General features: G+C 34.7%; 1 protein-coding gene across 1 annotated transcript; it reads left to right on the top strand.

The window, feature by feature from the left end:
• The first annotated feature begins 3,613 nt into the window (after positions 1-3,613).
• LOC114187815 (RNA helicase, ATP-dependent, SK12/DOB1 protein) lies at positions 3,614-23,846 on the top strand. Its single transcript, XM_028076189.2, has 23 exons — positions 3,614-3,914; positions 4,991-5,248; positions 5,386-5,640; positions 5,762-5,830; positions 6,056-6,134; positions 6,310-6,473; positions 6,647-6,754; positions 7,699-7,800; positions 8,052-8,252; positions 8,349-8,459; positions 8,800-8,867; positions 9,157-9,523; positions 10,728-10,883; positions 10,944-11,054; positions 11,245-11,298; positions 14,147-14,404; positions 15,453-15,562; positions 19,676-19,829; positions 21,670-22,129; positions 22,457-22,671; positions 22,783-23,021; positions 23,188-23,314; positions 23,421-23,846. The coding sequence occupies exons 1-23, from the start codon at positions 3,780-3,782 to the stop codon at positions 23,631-23,633; spliced, it is 4,014 nt and encodes a 1,337-aa protein (XP_027931990.1). The 5' UTR covers positions 3,614-3,779; the 3' UTR covers positions 23,634-23,846.
• The last annotated feature ends 1,296 nt before the right edge of the window (positions 23,847-25,142 follow it).

Here is a 25,142-nt window from a genome sequence, read left to right as displayed (position 1 = left end):
GAAACCCAGACAGACTAGGTTGACCCGATGATCTAGAGCCTTGACGGCCCATACTGGATGATTGTGCCGTCAAGTTCTTCAATATGGCATGGTCCAGCCCGTCTAGGTCATTGGCCCCATGCTCTAGACGGGTCCGACGACCCGAACGGACCCGACAATCAAGACGGGCCTGACAACTTGGACGAGCCTGACGATCCATACAGGGTCGAATACCCGAACAAGGCCGATGACCCGGACGAACCCGACGACCCAGACGGATCCAAAGACATGGACGGTCCCAACGATGGGACCGTCCGGATAGTCTGGCCCGTACGAGTCATCGGGTCTGTCTGGATCGTCAGGACCATTTAGGTCATTTGGCCCGTATGGATCGTCCGAACCGACGATTTGGAAGGGCCCGTCCGGGTCATCGTTCCCGTTTGGGTTGTCGGGCCTATTTGTGTTGTCGGGTCCGTCCAGGTCGTCGAGCCCGTTCGCGTCATCCTACAAGTTTGGGTTGTTGGGCTGTCCGTGTCCTCGGACTCATTCGGGTCGTCAAAACCGTCAATGTCGTCAGGCCCGTCTAGATCGTCAGGTCCATTCGGGTCGTCGGGCCCGTTCGAGTTGTCAGGCTCGTCCGGGTTGTTGGGCCCATTCGGGATGTCGGGCTCGTCTGGGTCATTGGGCCTGTCTGGATAGTCGGGCCTGTTTGGGTCATCGAACATGTTTGTTTCATCGGGCCCATCCAGATCGTTGGGCTCGTCTGGATAGTTTGCCCTGTTTGAGTCGTTGGGCCTGTCCGGGTCGTCGGACCTGTCCTGGTCGTTGGACCCGTCCGAGTCGTCGGACCCTGGTCGTTGGACCCGTCTGAGTCATCGGACCCATTCGGGTCGTTTAGGGTCATCGGGTCTGCCCGACACATCTAAGTCTTCGAGCCCGCCCGCATATCTAGGTCGTCTGGCCCCTCCGGCCCGTGTGGATTGTCAAGTCCGCCCGACCTGGTTGGGTCATCAGGCCCGCTTCACCCGTCTGGGTCGTCATACCCGTTTGAGAACTCTACCAAAGAGTCTATAATGTGAGGTTGAGTGAGAAGAATTTCAAATTCTACCTATTTTGAGGGTATTTGAATTTCTACTAATTTAGCTAAATGAAATCCTTCAAAAAAATGCTTGCATTTGAAATGCTTTTTAATTTCTCTATCCAAACAAAGCATTTCATTACAAAGAAATCTAAATTCTTAAAAAAAATGAATTGCTTCATTAAAATACTGTATCCAAACACACTCTTAGGCTCTTATTTTTTCTCTTTTCTTCTTTTGTTCTCTTATTCCCTTTGATTATTTTAAGTGCTATTTGTTTGTTTGTCCGATATCCTGAGCTTATTGATACTTTATAAAAAGTTTATCTTGCTAGATTTTAAAATCCTCATAATATCCGAGATGTTCCTATTATACTATGGGGGATTTTTGCATACATAACGGATAAATCCTTTAGGGTAGTGATCATTCACGTATTAGAAAATCATTATAATTTATGTTTTATGCACAAAAGTCGACACTATTTTCACCTCAAAACTCGTAAAATAATGTGTTGTTAAGTCTTATTTATTGTATATTGTTTATCTTCTCATTTGTACTTAATTTGACATTGATTCAAATTAATATTTTAATTCATAACAATATCCTTATACATGACTATCTTCAATTGATACACTTTCTTTAAGGAGAAACATTTATAACAAGTCTATTATTGATAATTCTTAGGGTTAAGTATGTTTTTAGTCCCTGAACTTTGATCCAAAATTGGATTTCATCCTTGTCTGAAACTTCAATATATTTTGGTCCCTAAACTTTAAAAATGAATAAATATAGTCCTTTTAAACTCAATTACGTTAACTTTTTTTGAAGTGTCGAACATATTTATCAGTAGATATTGAACCAGGAATGTGTCAAATAGTATAAAAAACTCCAATACTAGTATGAAAAGCGTTTGACACATCAAAAAAAGTTATCATAATTCGGTTAAAAGGACTATATTCATTCATTTTTAAAATTTAGGGACCAAAATATATCAAAGTTTCAGACATGGGCGAATTCCAATTTTGAGTCAAAATTCGGAGACTAAAAACATACTTAACCTTAATTCTTAAGTGTATTGTTTGTTCAAAATTCAAATTTTACACCAAGTAAAAATAAAAAAAAAAATAAAAATTTAAGCACCGTATGATAAATATTACCTCTCATGCAATTTTTTTTTATTCACACATTTTTTTATCATCATTGGATATATCTTACTATACTCATAATTACTATAAAATCTCATAGCCATACAACATCCGTATTCAATTTTAAGCATGTTGCAATTTTATCTCGGTTTGTTTTTATAATTAAGTAACTTTTTAATATATAAAATATTTTAATGTTAACTAACTACATCATTGATGTAATGGGATGAAATTAAAACAAAGCCTCAAATTAAAATTTTAATTTACTAAATACTCAATAAATATTTTACTAAAAAGATTAAACTTGTTTTTAAGTCTAATCTAAATAAGACTTAATTATGATTAAGTTATCCGAAAAACTTGGAAATTTTTAAGTCAATGATCTATTGAGTAGAGTTGTCAAAATGGGTAACCCGATCCGACCTGGCTCGACCCACCACGGGTTGGTCATTTAGTGAGCTAACCCAACCTGGTTCACTAATCAGCGAGCCAAACAAATTTCAACCCGACCCCGTCCACCGCGGGTTGGTGGGTTAAACGGGTTGGCTAAAAAAATATATATATAATTTTTTGAGTCAAAACTATATTATAATTGTAATTAAAATCTAAATAAACTTTAATACAATCCAAATACAAACAAAAATCACAAAAATACAAATTATCTGTGTTGGCTAAAAAGAATAACCTAACATGACCCAAATACAAGGCCTAACTTAACAAAAAATACTAAAATACTTGTGTGACCCTTTATTTGCGGGTTGGTGAGCCAACCCAGCTCACCACAGGTTCAAACTGGGTGAGCTGGGTTCTAGGTGAGCCGAGTCAAAAATCAACCCGTATTGAAATTTGTAAAAAAATTTCAACCCAACCCGAACCCGTGGTGAGCCGGTTGGTTAGCGAGTTCCAACCCATTTTGACAGCTCTACCGTTGAGTAACTAATAAATTTAAAATTTGTAATTATTTAGTGATTATTACTTTATCATGTTATCTTTACGCTAGTTATATGATTTTACAGTTTTATAAATTATAATTTCTAATTTTCTATTATTAAAATTTTATGATTTTACAAGACATTATAATGAGTATTATTTAATTTTGTCACTATGATATATGTTTGTATGAATAAATTTTTTAAGTTTAAATTTTGTTAAATAAAATACGCAATTTGACTTTAACAAAGAGTTTAAGGATGAATGATTTAACCGATAATATCCGCATCAACTAATTAATACTTACATTACTAATTTAACAACAAAAAACATTAACAGAAAATTGAATTAAAAAATTTAAATTTATCGAGTACTTGATATATTATACAAATTTATCAAAGAATGTCCCAAAAAAAATACCAATAAAAAGAACGAAAGTACTTTACTTGCATCGCACTTTCACTTCATGCTATGTAATTAAACCTTTTCATATATACCCCATCCAAAACCCGCGAAAATCAAAGCCTTCTTTCTTTCTCAAATCAAAACTCACCCAAAGAGAATGAATAAACGAGCCACTGAGTAAGTATAGCAAGAGGCATAGCAAGAGGCGTGCTAAAAAGAGAGCGTACCCACAGTGGCGCCTCATGGATCCGATCTATGCAGCCAACGAGCTCGCTTTCCGGGTCGGGTTCTCCGGCCACAGTGGTCACCTCAGACTGGAGCCGCTCACCACGCCGGAGCGCCACAACCCGCTCCGTTCCATTCCCGATTACATTCCGGTCAGTCTCGGTTTACTCCATTTTCTCATCTCTAGGTTTTTCTGCTGTAGCATGCTACGTGTCACTATTACTACTACATCTATGGTATTTTCTTAATCAGTGATAGGTTTTACTTGTCAATTTTGCATCTGTACCAAGCCTGGTTTTCCTTTTCCATAGCGCAGTGTACTGGGTGAAAGCAACAGATATGGGTTAGTATGTTAGGAGCAGGAATTGATTCCCCGCTGGTTTCAACGTTTAATCTGTGACTTTGATTAATTTGGATACACACCCTAATCTCACTGTTCTGATTAAACTTCAATTATTCGAAGTCATTTTTATTGAAATCAATAATTTGTAACTTTGAAAAAGGCACTTTGGTTTACAAAATCCTGAGAATATGTTTGGAAGTGTGTTATAGAGTGAAAAGAAAGGGATTTAGAAGTGTGTCATGGAGTGAAAAGAAAGGGAGAGCAAGTTGTTTTGTTTTTAGTCATGTCTTCATACGGACAGACGATTTGGGCATTAGGGTGTTTGGTAAGGTGCCTACTAACAGGACTCATGTCAAGGTGGAAGCAAAACATTGTAGGCAATATGCTGAAAAACTTGCATATTTAAAGTAAATGCGAACACATTAAATCTATGCTAATTTATAGTTTTATTTATTTTAGTTTAAGAAACTATAAAACTGGAGAACATTTATAAAAATATAATTTTATCCTCCCTTCCCTCTCCCTCCAAATTCCTATTTTCAAGCATACGTAAAGAGTGCTAAAGACTATAAAGACTAGCAACTTGTCTTTTTATTAACTTGACTTTTTATTGACATTGCGGTTACCTGACCCAACTGACAATGAGCAAGTTAGATGCCTGGGTTTTAGTTTTACATACCGTGCCTTGCTTTGATACCTTAAATTTGCATGTTCTTGGTTTAATTTATTTTGGAAAAATAATTATTTTTTTCTGTACAGCTTCCTGAGTGAACTTTCGAAAAATGACTGCTTTTCCTAAATTATGCAGTTCCTAAACATGGTAATCTTTGAAGCCCGAACATTCATTTGTATTCCTACTGGTAACCTTTTCCTACTTTATTTCAGCCACCTGCCTTTCCTAGCGAGACACCTGAATCTATAAAGAAGTACATAGAAGAGACGTATCTCCAGCCAAGATTGGATCCTGATGAATTTTCACCAGAAAAAGTTGGGAGGCAGTGGGAGTTTGACTGGTTTGACAGGGCTGAAGTTCCTCTCGAGCCATCACTACCACGAACTATGGTCATTCCAGTTTGGGAACCACCATTTCGACGTTCAAACAATGGATCAGTTAAAGGAATCTGGGAACCAAAATTTGAGGAGGTGGGAGGTGCTTACATGAAATTGCCAATTCCAAATCCGTGATGGAAAGTTTGGTTAAAAATTAGAACAAATTTAGTTTAGAGTCAATATTAATTGATTTGCCAACTTTATCGGTAGTGCGTATAATGTTGTCTTAGGTGGATGTATCCGATCTGAAGTTGGGAGAGACAGAATCTGGGCCATTACCACGCACTTCTGGAAAGGACTTTGTAAGGGGAAGCATTAATAATCGTCCTTTCCGTCCAGGAGGTTTGGATGATTCTAGAAGTGTAGAAAGAATTCTTCCAGAAGGTGCTTCAAATGGTGAATGGGTGCGTGAAATTTTCAATGGTGGTCCTGCTCAAACAATTCCTCCAAGCTTAAAGCATGGATTAGACTTTGGCGAGCTCAAGGTTATTTATTTATTTGACATTTTTGTGGAAAATAATTGCTTGTTTTCTGTGTTAACTTATTCTAAGCTTGAAATTCAATATAACCCACTCGTTTTACTTATATTTTGTATCCTTTTTGAAGTCCCATCCATGCTCATGGAATGTCTGCAAGGAAGCCAATCCTCTCCAGAGTTCATCAGTTGAAAAATTGGTTAGTTAGTCATTTTTCCCCATTTTGCATCCAAATTTTTGAAGACCCTTTTCAGTTTATATTATTTTAAGAGGCATACTAGACCTCCTACTCCTTATGCTGGATGGTGCCAGTTCTTGAGAGACTGTCAATATAAGGACATGTTTTTTTATTATATTTAGAAGAAATCTTATATATTATCTACTGTATTTTCTTAAATGATTTGCTTAAATCATGCTGGGACAGAGTGAATTGTCCGTACAGTTTGATGACTTGTTTAAGAAGGCTTGGGAAGAAGATGCTGATGGAGAACAAGAACAAGATGGTAACTAGCCTACACTAACTGCAGTTCTTCTTACCGCATTTGTTGTCTTAAGATTCTTGCACTGTACTATAAGTATAACCAAACGAACGAAATCATTCTGGACAATACAGACCTTTGTTAGATAAGATAAGTTTTCACTTATTTTGTTCATGATTTTGTTGTTTTTTATTATCAGAAGTGGAGTCTGTTATATTGGAAACTGAAGTTGGTACAACTGAGGTGTCAAGTAAACCACATGATAGTGAAATGTCACTTGATGATATTTTGTTAGTTGACTCAGACGGACCAAAATTGCATTTGGATGGATTTAGTGATGAAATTGAACAGCAGAAGAAGGAAGTAAGTGGTTATGGACTAAGCTATCACGGATTGCGGTTAAAATGACTGTTTCATTTTATGCATCACAATTTTGTTACTGTTTTTAGCACAATGTTTCCTCAACTAGTGGGAAAGGCTTTTGTTGTTGTTTGTTACATGACAATCCTTAAAATTGAAACCTGTTCTCTTGGCAGGCTTGGGCTATGCATGAGTCCAGTGATCGAATTGTGGAGTGCTTTCATGAACTTGTTCCTGACATGGCACTAGAGTTTCCCTTTGAATTGGATGCATTTCAGAAAGAGGTATATATTCATGCTAATTTTCGTCTTGTTGTCAGGGTTCAGTGATTAAAGCACTTATGATTGAAACTACAAAAGCATGTATGGAATAATTGTTTTACAGAATAGATGATGTAAAAATTAAGCTAAAAAACCCATGTTTGACTGTTTTTCTAGCCTACTTTTGATCTTGGTTGAAAAGTGGAAACTAATAATTTTACCAGCATTTTTCTGCCCGTGTGTCTTCCTTTCAGTTGTGTGAAAATATCCCCAGGGATTTTGAAAGTAGCAAGTAATTGAGGTCTCCAATCTATATTAACTAATGTTGTAACTTTGCAAGATTCTACCAATGAACTTCTGGTTAAGCAGTTTATTTCACATTTTCATTTTATATTTTTTCTTTAATATGATAAATAATATGTTTTTTCTACTTTCGTACTTGTCTTCATACTTTCTATTTCTTCTTTTATCTAATTTGTTCTCTTAATTACATTCATTTGATGAATTGATAAGTTAGAGTTTAGTTCTTTTTATTCTTAGTAATTATTTCATGCTTCTGCTATTGTATTCAGTTGGTTGTATGATGATTGGGATTGGGATGTAACCATGTTCCAAATTCTTGAGGGGAGGGGGGTGCCATGATATTTGGTTATTGGAATCATTTGTCTTGACCTTTGCACATTTGCCCAATCGGGTCAAATGCATCAGGAGGAGCTGCATCACTCAAATTTCCAATAGTTTTTGTTATAAGAAATAATTTATTGTTAAAGAAATCTATGATCATTTTATAAAATAAACGAAATCTATATGTTCATTGTAGCTTCCAACTGAGAGAAGATATTCTTTCTCATAATCTAAATTTTATCACTTATATTTAAGTATTATATTATCTCTTTGAATTCTAGCATGAATATATGGCTTATATTTGTCTTATAATTTCATTTTTTATTCTTTCATAACAATTGTAGGCTATTTATTATCTTGAGAAGGGGGAGTCTGTTTTTGTTGCTGCTCACACATCAGCTGGAAAAACAGTAGTTGCCGAATATGCATTTGCTTTAGCATCAAAAGTATGCTCAGAATCTTTACTATTCATGAAGTTTCTTTGTTTCTTTTCTTTTGCTTCCCGGCAGTGTAATTGCACAAGTCATGAACCATATTGTTCAATACCATTTATATAACAGTGCTCTTTTTATACTATCCTGATGATATTTTGACTTAGTCTTACAATATTGTTAAGTTTTTCCTTATTTAAATTTTACCAATCTTCACAAGACAAATGCTTTAGTTGAAGTTTTCCGTTTGAAATTTAACAATGCAGCATTGCACTAGAGCAGTGTATACTGCTCCAATAAAAACAATCAGCAATCAGAAATATAGAGATTTCTGTGGAAAGTTTGATGTTGGGCTTCTTACTGGGGATGTAAGCTTGAGGCCAGAGGCTTCTTGTCTCATCATGACCACAGAAATTTTAAGATCAATGCTCTACCGGGGTGCTGATATAATTCGGGACATCGAATGGGTTAGTAACATTCTGGTTTCTCTTCAACTATGAAAGGCTTGCCCTTGTGAATTTGTAACAACTTATAGTTGCGTTTTTCCTGCATAAATGTGGTAGGTTATATTTGATGAGGTGCACTATGTCAATGATGTAGATAGAGGAGTTGTTTGGGAAGAAGTAATTATCATGCTTCCGAGACACATCAATATCGTCCTCCTTTCTGCCACGGTATAGTTGGCCCTCAGTTATCATACTTGAGATTTATGCAGGACATTCTGTGTAAAATGCATGTGTTTTGATACTTCCAACTCTTAATCTGTTTCTGTATCTCAAAGCACATGGAGCATTATAATGCTGGAATGAAGGATTTAATATCAGAAAAATAAAGAAGTTCTTTGAACCTTGTAATGCTAGCCTGGGAAGTTACACCCACTCACACACATATATATAAATACTTTTTTTTTCTCTTACAAATATATTTGTGTTCAGATTTCTCTCCCCTCCCTTTACCTCATGTTATGTAAGCAAAGCTATTTGTCATTATCCTAAAAATAAGTATTTTTTGCAGGTTCCTAATACTATTGAATTTGCCGATTGGATTGGCAGGACAAAACAAAAGGAAATAAGGGTTACAGGGTAAGTGATGATTCTTTCTTACAATGGTCGTCAGAGGGTCATTTAGGTGTTTAAAATGCTGTTAGTGAAAGAGTAGATTTAAACATATACTTTAAAATATACAATAATACAGAAAATATATTTGTTCCTTTCCAAAATTAAAGATTGTAATCAAAAGGTGGATGCTATTAGGATGTTACATACTCTTCAATTTATGAATTCCTTCAATTTCAAATGGAGTTGTGAGCTCTTTCGTGATTCTCAGTTGTCTTATTATTTTTGCTCCTATAATGATCAATTTTCCCACCAGAACAACAAAAAGACCCGTCCCATTGGAGCACTGCCTGTATCATTCTGGAGAACTTTACAAAATTTGTGAAAGTGAAACATTTCTGCCTCAGGGATTGAAAGCTGCTAAAGAAGTTTCAAGAAAAAGGAATTTGACTGCTGGTGGTGCTTCGGGACCAAAGGTGGGTATTTCAGCAGGTCATGAAAATGCCAGAGGTTCAAAACGTGAAAATACATCTCGCATGAAGCAGCATGGAGCTAATTTCTCTGGAACTGGTAGAGGCTATCAAAATAATAGCAATGGCCAGAGCTATTGGGAATTGAGGAGAGCAGATGCTTCAATGTGGTTGATGCTTATCAACAAGCTCTCCAAAAAGTCATTATTGCCTGTATGTTGATTGTGCTCTATATTAATAAATTTTCAGCAAAAAATACAAAAGGAATTTTTGGTAAAATTATTTACAATTAGGAAAACCAATTGTTTAATCATTTCCAGGAGTTGTTGGTGATAGCAACTTGAGGATTTGATTTGATTGTTTTGTGAATTAAAAATATTTTTACCAAGCTCCATTTTTGTGATTTTTGATCTATTTATTGGGTGCTATTATCTGCTGATAATAGTTAAAATATAGGAAAAACATTTCAATTTCAATAATGTTAATTTCTCTCTTTTAAAATATTTTAGAATATATCTTAGGATTTGTTTTTCCATTTCATGACTCCATATTTCCTTATATTTCCCTATCTGTTGTTTCCTTATTTAAATTGGGTTTAAATCCAGTTCTGGTCCCCATAGTTTGCATTTTGCAATTTTAGTTTCTATAAAATTTTAATAGCATATTTGATCATCTATGTTTAAGAAAATTAAGTAATTTTAGTCCAACATAATATATCATCTCATTACTGACAAAAAATGCTAACGTTTTTTGTTATATTAATGTTAAAGCTTATAATTAAAGATTGCTATTAATATTCTGTCTAATAAGTAACAATCATTGTTATCATTGACAGACGCTTAAATTTCTTAGAGAGTGGAAAATGTATTCGAAGTGGATCAAAATTGTTTAATTCTGGAAAATTGGAGGACCGTGATTAAATGTCTACACTGACCAAAATTGCACATTCATCAAATGTGCAATTTAAGCCATTAAGTGCACATTCACTGAAATTGCATGTTGACCTTAAAATTAATTAAAATAAACAGATTTCTGCTTTTTTTGTGTGTCTTATCTGTATGTTTTAGAAAATAAGCAATTTTCATCTTAATTTTATAAGCATATCATATTCCCTATCTGTGATTATATCGCTTGCCGTCAAGCTGGAACGCATAGGTAGTGTGTGCATATGTTGTTGCAAATATAATCAATCTTCGTCCTCTTAGTGACTTGGTGAATATGTCGGCTAACTATTCATTAAAGTAGACAAAGCTAGTGCTGATGTATATAAACTCCACTTTTTCTCTTGTGAAATGATAATTTGTCTCAATATGTTTATTTCTTTTATAAAAGGCAGGGAGCAAAGCATTATTATTCTCAATTTATTGTTACTATTTTAGATTTTATTTATTTATTTGGAACTGTTTTGGGAATGCAGGTGGTTATATTTTGTTTTTCTAAGAATCGCTGTGATAAATCAGCTGATAGTCTGACTGGAACTGACTTAACTAGTAGCTCAGAGAAAAGTGAGATCCGACTTTTCTGTGACAAAGCATTTTCGCGACTGAAGGGATCTGACAGAAATTTACCACAGGTCAGTTGGTGTATGGCTTAGTATTTTTGTGACTGTGTTTCTAATTATGAGGATATACAGGTTGTTCGAGTACAGAATCTTCTTCGCAGAGGTATTGGTGTACATCACGCTGGCCTTCTTCCAATTGTAAAGGAAGTTGTTGAAATGCTCTTTTGCCGAGGGGTTATCAAGGTGAGATGGCCTTTTGTTTTATTGGTATTCACAGATTTATCAGATATCATAAAAAACCCGGCTATTATTCAAAAGTGAAGTAAATTACTTTATATTCGAGAGTCATATGTCCACAATTTTTTCCCCCTGGTTGTGATTATATTATTTTAAGATTTATGTCTGACTGCTTGACTTATTTTTTTTGCTGTAGGTCTTGTTTTCAACCGAGACATTTGCAATGGGAGTCAATGCACCTGCTAGAACAGTGAGTCTCTTTTCAGTGTTGCTGCTAAATTTGAATAAAAATTTCAATTTTTCTTAAATTTTCAATGAAATCTAATTAATTATTGAAGTTATTATCTTACAAGTGACTATAAATGTGTTATAAAAAAGTTTGCTGTGGTTTATGTTTAGTTACTTCAGTCTCATGTTACTTTAGTATCTTTTTTTATCAAACACGTGTTCTTGTTCAATAATAAGTTTGTCCTAGGTTATTTTAAACTTTGCTGGAACCTGAAAAAAAAAAAGAAAAATATTTTAGATTGGAATAGAAGATATTAGATTTAAATTTGACATTTAAAAAAAAGGAGAATTAAGAAATGACTCGAGCAAGATTAGAGTCATTCTTTCAGAAAAATTGCAATAAGAAATTAAGCTATTCCTAGGAAAGAGTACTCGTGTTAAAGAGTAAGAAATTTGTTAAGTAATAAAAAAATGTATAATATTTATTTTTAATGACAAGTACAGTATTGGGAACTTGTAAAGCTTTACTTTTCATTGACTTAGGTAGGATTTAATTGGTGAAGAATTTTTATTAAAATATCATTCTTAGAGGAAACAAAGTGATTATAGAAAAAAGAGCTACTTGATCTTGTTGACTTGAAATCCCTGAAAGAATTGTCAGACTAAGAGCTTTCCTTAATCATACTATTCTTGAAACACCAAGACCACTTGTTCCATATGAAAGGGCAGAGAAAGGCCTTAACAATATTTGAATCTCATCCAAGGCACCAACTGCCCAATACCTCTGAGTGGCAAAAACTGCCTATACTTGCTATCTGGTAGAATAGTTTATATTATATTCTGAGCAAAAGCTGTTTTGTGTTGTATCTATTTGTAAGGTACAATCCTAGGGGAAATTTCTTTCTCTTTAAACTTTTGCTGTAAATTCTAGGGGAAATTTCTTTCTCATTCTTGCAAGCTTTTGTTGTAGGCCAATTGATCCATATATATTTGAATATGAGTTAGTAGGGAGACAGGATTTCTCAAGCTTTTTTCCTCATACATACTCGTTCAAATTGGTATAGGACTTGGACCTGTTGTGCCATCCATTATTGAACAGCTAATGAACCACCCACAAATATCTAGTCTAATGCTTGAAATGTTCATTCCTTGGTGTGAGGGGGTGTGTTGGTGATCTTATATTGGCTAAAGACATGACCAAATTATAGTTTATAAAAGTGACGGTAAATCGAGCCGATCTTTGTTAAGATTGAATTAGGTTTTCAAGACAATCTTTTGTAATTTTTAAGTGGGAGGTCTCAAATAGGTCTGTATCTGTAGTATTTTTCAAAGTCTTTGAAATTTGAAATTGTTTTGTTGTGGAAGGACAAATATACACAATTGCTTCTTTGAAAGTTGTGTTTGAAATGAGAAACCCCTCTGAGGTGGGGAAAATAAATGTTTTATATGCTAATTGTTAGAAGTGGACTTTAAGCCTAACTCAACCCCACAAAATCGGCTTGTAAGATGAGGTTTTCATCTCACTTATATATTATGAAATTGCCTTATCTCTAGTCGTTGTGGGACTTCCAACACACCCCCTCACGTCGAGGTATATTCATCTTGTGCGTGGGACTAGAAATTAGTGAGTGGTCTGGTAGCGGTCCGATAGCGGGTGGAACAAAATGTCCAATAAATTTTGCTAGGATAGGCTCTAACCTGGCTCTGATACCATGTTAGAAGTGGGCTTTAAGCCTAACTCAACCCCACAAAACCGGTTTGTAAGGTGAAGTTTGCTCCCCACGGAATAGAATATCCAATAAAGTTCGCTAGGATAGGCTCTAACCTGACTCTGATACCATGTTAGAAGTGAGCTTTAAGCCTAACTCAACCCCACAAAACCGGTTTGTAAGGTGAGGTTTGCTCTCCACTTATATATTATGAATTAGCCTTATCTCTAGTCGATGTGGGACTTTCAACACACCCCCTCACGTCGAGGTATATTCATCTCGTGCGTGAGACTAGAAATGGGTGGTCCGATAGCGGTCCGAGATAGCGGGTGGAACAGAATGGTGGCGCTGGAACTCTCTTAAGAGCGTGATAATGGTTTGAATTTGCCCCAAGGAAGAAACCCTACGTGTGAGACTTCCAACACTATCCTAACCTCAGTTACTTCATGGTCTGTGCTTTTGGTACCTAAATGTACTCTTGGGTTCTCTCTTGTTTTGTTTTTGGATAAGCAAGGTCTCTTTCATTTATTTTGCATAATTTAGGTTGATTATTATAGTTTTACATCTATAAGGGCAAGACAAGTGCAATGGCAATGGTAAGGATGCTGCATTGTTACATGGAATTCATGGATTCAAATCTTGGAAACAACTGTAGAATTGTGGGATGAAGGTTGTGCACATTTGATTGGTATACCTTGGCAAGGGGATGAGTTAGTTAATTATTAGACTGAATAAGTTTGTTGTAGTTTGAACACTGGATGATAATAAATAAGGCATATTGCCTGTTGATAGGAGGAAGAAGGATGGTGTGGGGATTATCCCTGTCACTGTGTAGAGTTAGTAGGGCCTTTAGGCAACGGGAGGTGCGAACCCTGGAAGCTCTATAGTCAGGGGAATTTCTCCCTTTTCTCTCTTATAACATGACACATACAGGTTCCTCTCAGCATCTAACTTCTCCATACACTTGGTGTGAACCTTGCACACTTAGTTGTCCTTTTGTTAGTTATATACCCATCATTATTTTTGAATTTTTTTGTTTTGATAAATAATAATGATTGACAATTTGTGTATCTCCTTTCCATTATTTGAAGAATATTTCCTATAACCTGCAGTTTAAGATATGATGTGTTTAATGTAAACTGCTTTTATATTCTTCCACAGGTAGTTTTCGATTCTCTAAGGAAGTTTGATGGCAAGGAATTTAGGCAGTTACTATCCGGAGAATATACTCAAATGGCTGGTCGTGCTGGCAGAAGAGGACTTGACAAGATTGGTACTGTTATTCTGATATGTCGTGATGAACTCCCAGAAGAGAGTGATTTAAAGCGTGTTATTGTTGGAAGTGCAACTCGACTTGAATCTCAATTTCGGCTAACTTATATTATGATTCTACATCTTCTTCGGGTTGAGGAATTGAAGGTGCACATGACAATCCAAGTCTTTTATTTAAAATGTTATAATAATGATGGTGAAGATACTATAATTAGCAGTGTCACAATAGTTGATTTGATGTGCAACTTGGGGACAATTCAAATTCCTTAGTAATTTGAGATAGATCCTCCTAAAGTTAAATATCCAATTAGATCTGATTGGACAAACTTTTGTGAATAATTTCTCTTATTTAATGATCGATTAATACTCCTTAATTCATATTTAAAATGATAAGTTGTTTCCCAACTTCTTAAAGCATCTTTAATCATGTATTTTTCAAAATTTGGTCTGAGACACTTGTTACAACTATATGGACTGTAATTGGGAACCGGTATTTGTAATTACAAGGTTAGAGGAGAGAGCATATAAAATAAGGAAAGAGGAATTGTAGCCACCTGGCCGCCGATGGAAACTGACAGTTATGATAATTATCTCTATACCATTATATTTTATTACTTCATCATTTGGAGGCACTTGGTAGGATTTAATGGGGAACTATTAGGGGGACATCGGGGGAGGGGATGGGTTCAGTTTTGTTAGGGAAGGAAGGAACTTAGAGTGGGAGGTCATAGGTTCCTTTAAGAATCTGCGACATGTCCTTTTATCTTGTAATTTTCTGCTTCTGGCTAGTTCCAAGAGAGGGAGAGAGACCGGGGGTGGGGTGTTACTCATACACATGCATGGTTCTAGTTCCTATCGTTGTCCTATCCTAAAGATCAGCTTCAATCTCTTGATCACATGTATCATTGGTATATAAAATACAAGAGGCAGTTGGTTATAAGCTCTGATATAGTATTTTAAAAACTAGAAGTCCAATATAGTATTTTAATCTGAAAATTAAGTTTAGATGAATTATTATGAGGCAGTTGGTTATAAGCTCTGATTATGCAGCAAAAATGGAAAACTTTGATGGTCAAAATTACTTAGAATGAATGTGCAATTTCAGCCCATCTATCACAAATGTTACAAGTAATTTCATTTTATGTTGAAAATTTTAACTGTTATTATTATTTAATTGGGTATTTTTGGGTTGCAGGTAGAGGACATGCTTAAAAGAAGTTTTGCCGAATTCCATGCTCAGAAAAAGCTTCCAGAAATGCAACAGCTTTTGAAGCGAAAACTTGACCAGCCCAGAAAGGCTATTGAGTATGTGAATTATTCAATGTTTCTTTTCAATATTGTTTGAGGCTTTAGTTCCATCTCTTCATATACAATCATTTTGCCATCATACTGCTCGCTTGCTTTTTAGCCGTGTGGCTGTTTCTAAATGAACTCGTTGGTGAGAGTGGTCACCTTTATTACTCAGATAAAAGAACATTCATAATTGGGAGGTTAAAAGAGTGTTATATATAAAATCAGTGATTATGTTTCATCTGCTTAAGCTTTCGGTAAGGCTGGTTCATGACAAACAATACATATGGTAGAAATATCTGAAGATTTATCTTTTAGATAGTATCTGTAGAGAGAAATGATATTCATTCATGTGACAGAATCCCCTTAGTGTATTATTAGCACAGATGAAGAACATATCATACATAGCATTACATAGGGATGGGCCCATGCCCATGTACAACAATCCTGATCTAATTCCCTTTTTTATGTATCGAAGAATATATATCAAAACATTCCAATGATCAACGTGAGGCGCCTCCATGAACTAACTAACAACTTCAATTGAAAAAGAGAGGTTAGACCTTGTAATTATGAGATAAATGAATTTTCTGACCAATCAACTATATTTTTTTGGATTCATCTGAGAAAGGTCCACCTTGACTTGCCATTAATTTTTATTTGGATGTATATGACTATGAACAAGTTGATATTTAGTCTTGTCGATCTCTTCTAAAATATCCAAGGCATATTTCTTTTGGGATAAAAAATGCCTTCCTTTGATTTAGCTACCTTAATTCCAAGAAAGTACATTAAGCTGCCAAGATCTTTACTTTGTGAGAGAGTGAACACGTGTTTCTTTAGCTGGAAAATTTAGTAGCATCATTTCTAGTAATAGATATATCTTGCACATGGACAATTAGGTAAACGCACTTCCTAGGAGAAGTATGACAATAGAAAATTGAAATATTTGCTTCACTATGTTTCTACCCAAAGTCTTGCACATTGTGACTGAATGTCTCAAACCAAACTCCTAGAGATTGTTTTGGCCCATACAAATGTCAACTCAATTCACATACTAAGCGAACTCTCCCTTAGCAAAAAATCAAAGAGGTTGTTTGATGTAAATTTGTTCCTCGAGTTCTTTATAAAGGACATTTTTAGTATCTAACTAATGAAAAGGACGATGGCCTTTAGGTAACAGGAGAAAAGGTATTGGAGTAATTTGAACTACATATTTGGGTGTAGCCTTTAGGTACGAATCTAGCTTTACGGTGATAAAATTTATTGGCACATTGTTAATGGTGCGGGGCCACCAGCATCTAGTTGTCATTTTCTCGGGGGAAGAGAAACAAACTCACATGTGCCACTGTTTTCAAGTGTGTGCATCTCAACAATCATAATTGTCTCCATCCGAAAGTAGCAAGTGCTTCTATGACATTTCTTGGACTAATATAAGAAGACATTGAGGAGTCATCGTAAAAGTTAACGTTGAAGGGCATGAATATGATGACTTAACGTTGCAATATTGGAGTAGTTCTTGGTGTCTTGCATTGGCGTGTTAGGAGAGGTGGTGTAGAGGACTCAGGTGGACTATCAGGTCAAAAGAGACTTGCTTCTTCAGTTGAATTCACAAAAGTATGAATGGAATCAAAGACATGGGTGAAAGAAGAAAAGGTAACATATGTAGGCAATTAATATCTTCCATGATTCTATTCCATAGAAACTCCCCATAGTCTACTTTCCAACTTGCTTCTTTGAGGAGACCAAGTACATTATTTCTTATGAGAGATGAAAATCATCTTTTTGGAATAAGCAAACACTATTTTGAAAAAGTACTCGAGTTTTCTTAGGTTTTTCATTTCAATTTTTTTGTTTCTTTGAAGCAAAATTATATGTATTATCATATCTTGTAATAATCATATCATCCACATATACCAAAAGTATAGTGAGTTTACATGTAATGGAGTGTTTTATGAATAAAGTATGATCTTCTTGATGTTGCTTGTATCCTAAGAAAACCATTGTGTAAATCTCTCAAGCCATGCTTTTGGAGATTACTTAAGACCATATGAGACCTTCTTTAGAAGGCATGTCTTATTCCTTCCACTATGAGTTTCAAATCCTAGTGGAATCTCCACGTATACTTCTTTTAAAGCTCCATGAAAAAATACATTATTCACATCCAATTGGTGTAAGTCCCAACTATAATGAGTTGTCAAAGCGAGAACAACTTGAATTGTATTCATCTTTGCTATTAGAGCAAATGTCTTCTCATAGACAATTTTATATGTTGGAGCGTATATCTTTGCAACTAATCTGACTTTATATTTCTCTATTGTCGCATCTTCCTTATAATTTAGTGTGAATATCCATATGCATCTTGCAACCCTTTTGTTTCTCGGTTTGCCAAGGTTATCCCATGGTGCGATTCTTTTCGGTACATTAATCTCCTTTCTCATTGCTTGAGTCCTATTAAGAAAGTGGTTTATGTCTAGCTTAATTTAATAATACCAGTTTATAAAGTGAGGTTTGCACCCATTAATACTTTAATTTGACCTTTTTTGTAGCATGTGTGGGCTCTTGAACACACCCTCTCACACCAAGGACTCAACATTAATCTCCTTTCTCATTGCTTGAGTCCTATTAAGAAAGTGGTTTATGTCTAGCTTAATTTAATAATACCAGTTTATAAAGTGAGGTTTGCATCCATTCATACTTTTATTTGACCTTTTTTGTAGCATGTGTGGGCTCTTGAACACACCCTCTCACACCAAGGACTCAACATTTTGAGCATAGGATTGGGGGGAACTTGATAGCGGGTGACATGAGACCCAACAAACTTGATTAGGATAGACGATGCTTATTGGCATTGAGTGGAGTTGTCCACCAGCCAATATATAAGTTTCATTCCAAGACTTGAAGCAATTAATGTGAAACTTCTTAACACTCCCCCTCCATAGCCTGCTGAACCAAGCGAGCCTGCCAAACTAGGCAATTACTAAAATGAGCCAAAGGATTTGATAAGTGGGTTTTTGAACCTTACAAAATTGGCTTATAAGTTGAGCTCTGTGCCTATTAATATACTATAATTTGACTTTATCTCCAATATATGTGGGTTCTTCAACAAGTCCGATATTAATTTTTTATGCCTTCTTGGTCTAAGGTAGGAATTGTTTATGCATCAATAGCAACATTAACGTTTCGAAGTTTATTAGAGAGGTTGTTAGTGGAAACATATTGAGAAATGAGATATTTAACACAATCTTTTTCCTTTTCTCGATGGAATGTGTGAATTCTCAATAAAACTTCCAAAGTGTTATGTTCAGGGATCTTTACCTCTATGACAACTTTTTTTGCTCTGGATTAAAAGTGGGCTGTTCTCTTTGATATTTTTTGCCGAAGAATTTGTTTTCTTCCTCAGTGTGGGTTGGTTTGATCCTATTTCTGGTTACTTCGTTACTTAGATCTTGAGCATCCCGCTAAGAGAAATACAGTGATGTTAGGAAGGAGAACTCCTCAGTTTCAAGTGCTTTTTCACCTTGAAGTGAAGTGCTGGCAAAAAAAGGATTATTTTTCAGGAAAGGTGATATGGTGATAAAAACGTGACAACTTTGTGGATGATAACATTTGTGCACCTTTTTTATTAGAAAGATAACTAGTAATTTAAGAACTATTAAGATCTAATTTACTGCTAGTAAGGTTATGATAGTGAATAAAATCATGTTGAAATGAATAGGAATATTTTAAAAGTATTTCTCTTAATCATTATGGAGATATTGAAAATATTTGTATCTTAATAATTCGCTATTAGGAACAAATAGAATCATAAAGTAAATGATGAAGAGAGGAGCAGAAAAATGACGGATAAGAGAATTGAATAGGTAAATCTGGCCATTACCAATGTAAAATTGTTTAGGAGCTTCATAAAGAACATTTTGGTGAATGTTCTGACTATCTGCTGTAATGTAATATGGAAGGAAGCACCCAAAGCCAAAAGACTAAGTGAAAGCTGAGTCACATTAGCTACCCAATACAATACTCACACACTATCTGTATTATTAAACGATAATCTATCTATTTATACACATTTCTGATGCTGCATATTTGTGTGTAATTTCTAAAGCATTATATGTTTCTATTATTCAGATGTATAAAGGGTGAACCAACCATTGAAGAATACTATGATTTATATTCAGAAGCTGAAACATACAACAACCAAATATCAGAGGCAATTTTGCAGTCTCCTAGTGCCCAACAGTTTCTCAATAGGGGAAGAGTTGTAATTGTAAAATCAGAATCAGTGAGTTCTTATATTCATATCTTATGTTTTGCAGGTGTTGGAAATAGGAGTGGAAGTTAATATATAACACGAATCAAATGGGAATTTAGAATTAATGTGGTTTGGAAGGATTAGTCATTATTGTTATTGAAAATGTTAGAAATATTAATTTATTCTTTTATGTATATGAATATTGACAGTGCTGAGTGCCACTATGTAAATTCACGAACATTTTTCGTAGCTTATTAACTAATCTTTGGCATCAGAGCACCCTCGGACCTCTCTTCTTAATCTCTGGGTTTAGCCATGTAGTGCGCGGATCATTTAATCCCTTAAAAAGTCTAGCCGTAATGTCCCTGACACCTGGTCTAGTAGCTTCAAACATTTTCAATCAGCAAGTCCAGTGAAATATCGCAGCAAAATATAATTAACAAGAGAAGAGAGAGATAGCAATTCAGAGAAGCTCTGCTAAGGGAATATGATTCCCTCTTGCAATTGAGAATTCAGTTATTACAAATGTATCTAGGCATAACCCTCCATGGTTATCGTTCCCCTCTATATATATTTCTGCTGTCAAGTACTATTCATCTCCCTTCAGTTACTAATTGCCTGACTAACTTCCCCTCCTTCTAGTGTACGCAGAGTATTTTCCTCTTTTTGTCCCCAAAAGTACTTCCTCTGTGGATGCTACCTTGTTCCCAAGGTCGAAGTCACGGAATATTAGGGGGCATCTTCCCAAGTTGCTTTATGAGCTGGCTGATTTTGCCACTGAACTAGTATTTGCTCATATGGCTTGGCTTCACTAGTGATATTGTTTGTGATTAACACCGCCTGAAGAATAAGCTCTTCCTACACCAGCTGAAGCTGAGGGAAGTGTTTGCTCTACGTAGCGGCTTCCTACCTACTTCCTTTGACTGAGGCATAGAAATTTGGGTGATCTAGGCCTTGTCTGGTAGCTGTGCCATTGGGAATTATGTCAGGGTTGTTGGAAATAATGGTAGAAACCAATGTGTCATTGGGATTTATGGAAGTTAATGTATGGTTGGAAGGATTAGAGTAGCAGGAAATAGTTTAATTCTTTACTATTGTTCTTCTAAATTTAATATAACATGTGACATATTACTTATTACCTAACTAACGCATAATATATAGTATGTAATAATGTTGTATTCATTTTGAGTATCAATCTGCACAAGAATTCATAGTCTACTCTTAATTATCATTTTAAATCTATTAGGTGATAACATTGAATGTTTGGCTGCATGAAAATATGATCAAGTGCCTATCTTAAAAGGATAACTGACTGGTTTATGTAATTTTTCTCCAGAAAGAAAACTTCTGAAACGCTTGTATGATTATGCGTGATAAATATTTATGAAATTTGGCTGATCTATAATATCTCAAAGGGAAGAAGGGACTTGTTTATGTAATTTTATCCAGAAAAAAAAAAAAAAATCCTGAAACACTTGTATGATTAAGTTGTGATAAATATTCATGAAACTTGTCTGATAAGTAATACTGAGAGTGGCCAATAGTTTTGATGGTCAAATGTGCCAGTTTGATGACATGCAATGCCTTTATCATGAGCAGAAGCTTAAAGATTCTGAATGAAGGACTATAGGCCTCAGCAATGGCTGAAAACAAGGAAACCAAATTCTCATTTGTGGAATGAAATTGAATGTCAGAGCTTGACAGTTTTGCAGAACTATTGTTATAATAGTTGCTCTTGGCTTTTTGGTCCTTAATAAAATTTCAGCCATAAATTTAACGATGTATTATTTGAGTTATAACATCCATCTTTTAGAATTTGAATCTTCAGGACAATAATAGATGGTTAACCTGCATCATAATTGATTTACAGGCGCAGGACCACTTGCTTGGAGTGGTTGTGAAAACTCCATCACCCAGTAATAAGACATACATTGTTTTTGTGATTAAACCTGACATGCCATCCTTGATGCAAAGTGCCTCCGGTGGTACTATGCAGAATAAAAGTGGTGCATTTGACCAAGGTTATTTTGTAATGCCAAAATCAAGACGTGGGCTTCTAGATGAATATAGTACATCTGTTTCTGCCCGCAAAGGAAAAGGTATCATCAACATCACAATGCCCTATTGTGGCTCTGCCAGTGGAATGGGCTATGAAGTTCGAGAAGTTGACAGTAAAGAGTTTCTGTGCATATGCAGTAGCAAAATTAAAATTGACCCAGTTGGACTTCTTGAAGATGTTAGCAGTTCTGTTTATTCAAAGACTGTTCAGTTGCTTGTGGATTTGAAATCAGATGGAAATAAGTATCCTCCAGCTTTGGATCCCGTCAAAGGTATTACCATTTGTGTTAAAGGATGAGTTATACTTTGATAATTTATCCATTTTTATGAATAACAAGTGGGCCATGTTTTGGCCAAACTTAAAATGAAAAGAAGAATGTCAGATGTATAGGCAAGAGTAGATATGATAGAGTAATAGAAGCAATTTTTTAATCAAGCGAGTTTTGATAACACCTTCTAAGCTGCAATATTGATGTTTCTAGAGGTGTGGTTTACCCATACTCAAGCTCCTTCGGGTGTAATAATTTTTTCTTTTATTCCAATACCTGGGTGTCCTGCTCTGATTTGAAAACCTTGTTTAATATTGCTTTTTCATTCAGATCTGAAGTTGAGAGATGTGAAGCTTGTGGCAACATACCAAAAGTGGACTAGATTATTGGAGAAGATGTCCCAGAATCAGTGTCATGGGTGTATAAAATTGGAAGAACACCTCAAATTGGCGAAGGAGATTAAAAAGCATGAAGAAGAAGTATATGCTCTTCAGTTCCAAATGTCAGATGAAGCACTTAAACAGATGCCTGACTTTCAGGGCCGGGTATAACATTAATTCATTATTATTATGCTTGATTCTTGAAAAAATATTCTTTATTGTTTTAGTACTCAGTCTAATGGTGCCTTTGGTTTTGTTTTTGTTTTGCTCCTTCAGATAGATGTTCTGAAGAAAATTGAATGCATTGATGAAGACCTTGTTGTTCAAATGAAAGGTCGTGTTGCTTGTGAGATGAATTCTGGGGAGGAACTGATATGTACGGAGTGCTTGTTTGAGAACCAAATGGATGAACTGGAACCAGAAGAAGCAGTAGCTATAATGTCAGCTTTTGTGTTCCAACAGAGGAATACGTCTGAACCGTCACTCACACCCAAGCTCGCGGAAGCTAAACACAGGTAACTTGCAATAGTCCATTTTTTAAATACTCCTGTAACACAAGCCAAGTAAGACTCTCAGTAATTACTTATTTAACATACTAAATGGTATCGTTTTGTCTGCATTCCTCTCTTCATATTCAGATTGGAATTATTATATGGATTCTAACCTGGATGTATTTGTTAGATTGTACAAAACAGCTATAAGGCTCGGAGAGCTCCAAGCGCAATTTAATCTGCCAATAAACCCTGCCGAGTATGCCCAAGAAAATCTAAAATTTGGTCTTGTAGAAGTGGTTTATGAATGGGCAAAGGTATCCTGCCACAGAAAATAAATCCAAATTCTTCACATCAGTGTTTAGTTTGATAGTTTCATCATTAATTTCGAGGGAAGTGAATAAACCGTCTTTTTTAATGCAGGGTACTCCGTTTGCTGAAATATGTGAGCTTACTGATGTTCCTGAAGGCCTGATAGTAAGGACCATTGTCAGGTTGGACGAGACATGTCGGGAGTTCAAAAATGCTGCAGCAATAATGGGTAATTCTGCTCTCTGCAAAAAAATGGAAATTGCTTCTAATGCAATAAAGCGTGACATTGTATTTGCGGCTAGCTTGTATATTACTGGTGTATGATCATTGCTAAACATGCTGATTTTTTCGAGTTTTAGAACAGATACATGCATATTGAGTGATGCTTTGTATATAGTGTCTGTGACTTTGCGTCATTATTATGTTTTAGATTATTTGGACATATGTTTGTATGTTATTTAATAGGGACATTTATATTGGCGCTTTAGATAATTTGGACATTTATTTATATTTTAAATATATTATTTGTTATATGAAGTACTGCCATGAAGTAGTGCCAATTAGTTTTTCCATTTGTATGAATTTTTATAATCTTGATCGACTTTGTGAAAGCTTTTACTTCAATGGAGGTTAATTATTTTCGAATTCTACTTAATCATTAAGTTAAGTGTAAGTTTGATTCTTATCAATTGGTATGGGATTTACTTGTGAATATTAACAAACTCGATCATTTTTTTAGGAGTACGTCAAAATTCTTATGCCAATGTTTTTAGCAATTATTAGCATACACATATCTGTTAGTAATACAAAGAGGGAAACCCATTTTTGTCATTATTATTATTATTTTTTTTAAGTTTCATAAAATATTATTTTATTGTAGATAGTTAATAGAGTTTAAAAAAATAATTATAAATCTAATTAATAAAATAAGAAAATGGGGTATATATTGATAAGAACATAATTAGTAATCAATTGATAATGTGTATAAACGATGATAATGGTTATAAATGTTAGTAAGTTATAAATTAATATTTATTTAATTACACTTGGGTTGTAGTTTGTGAACTAATTTAAATTAGGAAAAAATGATGATAATGTGTATAACATTTTAATAAAATATGCATGTTAATATATCCAGGTGGTGATTGATAATTTATTTTTTAAAATATTTCTGGTAAGTTATATTAGAATACTTAATATAAAACTGTGTATATATAACACGAATTATAAATTTAGTATAAAATTATCATTTTAAACGAAATTAGAAGGCATTTTTATTTGTGTTGTATTATTTGTTGATAAATGCATTTACTATAATAAAAAGGTGTTACAAGAATAATCAAAGGCCTAATAAGGGTAAAAATGTTAAAAAAAATTAAGTTGATATCAATTTTATATAACAACATAGGTGTATAGATATAACATACACGACTTTCGTACTTTAGTAAGATACAAAATCAAACGTGATATATCAAAAAAGTAACAGAGGAGTATATATATATATATATATATATATATATATATATATATATATATATATATATATATATATATATATATATAAGAATTTAAAAAAAAAAATTAAAAATTTGTAGGTTCATCTGTATTTTAATGGAAACGGATTAAGATTTGTGGTCTGATTTTGTCATAACTTGGTCTGTTCTAGCTGGTTTTTGATAGATAAAACCGAATGAATGGGACTAGTGTATTTTGTCAGCCATAATTAATATTAAATATATTTTTATTATTAACATTAAATGGAGTTGATGGTAGTATATTAATAATATTTTTATTTTTTTTCTTTGTTGAAATCTGATAATGTAAAATAAAAAA

Source organism: Vigna unguiculata, chromosome 6 (genome assembly GCF_037176805.1).
Source record: "Vigna unguiculata cultivar grain cowpea cultivar isolate G323 ecotype 2 chromosome 6, ASM3717680v1, whole genome shotgun sequence".
NCBI classification, from domain to species: domain Eukaryota; kingdom Viridiplantae; phylum Streptophyta; class Magnoliopsida; order Fabales; family Fabaceae; genus Vigna; species Vigna unguiculata.
The sequence above is the reverse complement of the archived record's forward strand: the minus strand, read 5'-3'. Positions and strand labels throughout refer to the sequence as shown.

Coding starts and splice junctions, on each gene's coding strand:
- LOC114187815 (XM_028076189.2), top strand. CDS start 3,780: ATGGATCCGATCTATGCAGCCAACGAGCTCGCTTTCCGGGTCGGGTTC. Junction 5,831..6,055: donor GTTCATCAGTTGAAAAATTG/GTTAGTTAGTCA, acceptor ATGCTGGGACAG/AGTGAATTGTCCGTACAGTT. Junction 22,130..22,456: donor AGCTTTGGATCCCGTCAAAG/GTATTACCATTT, acceptor TTTTTCATTCAG/ATCTGAAGTTGAGAGATGTG.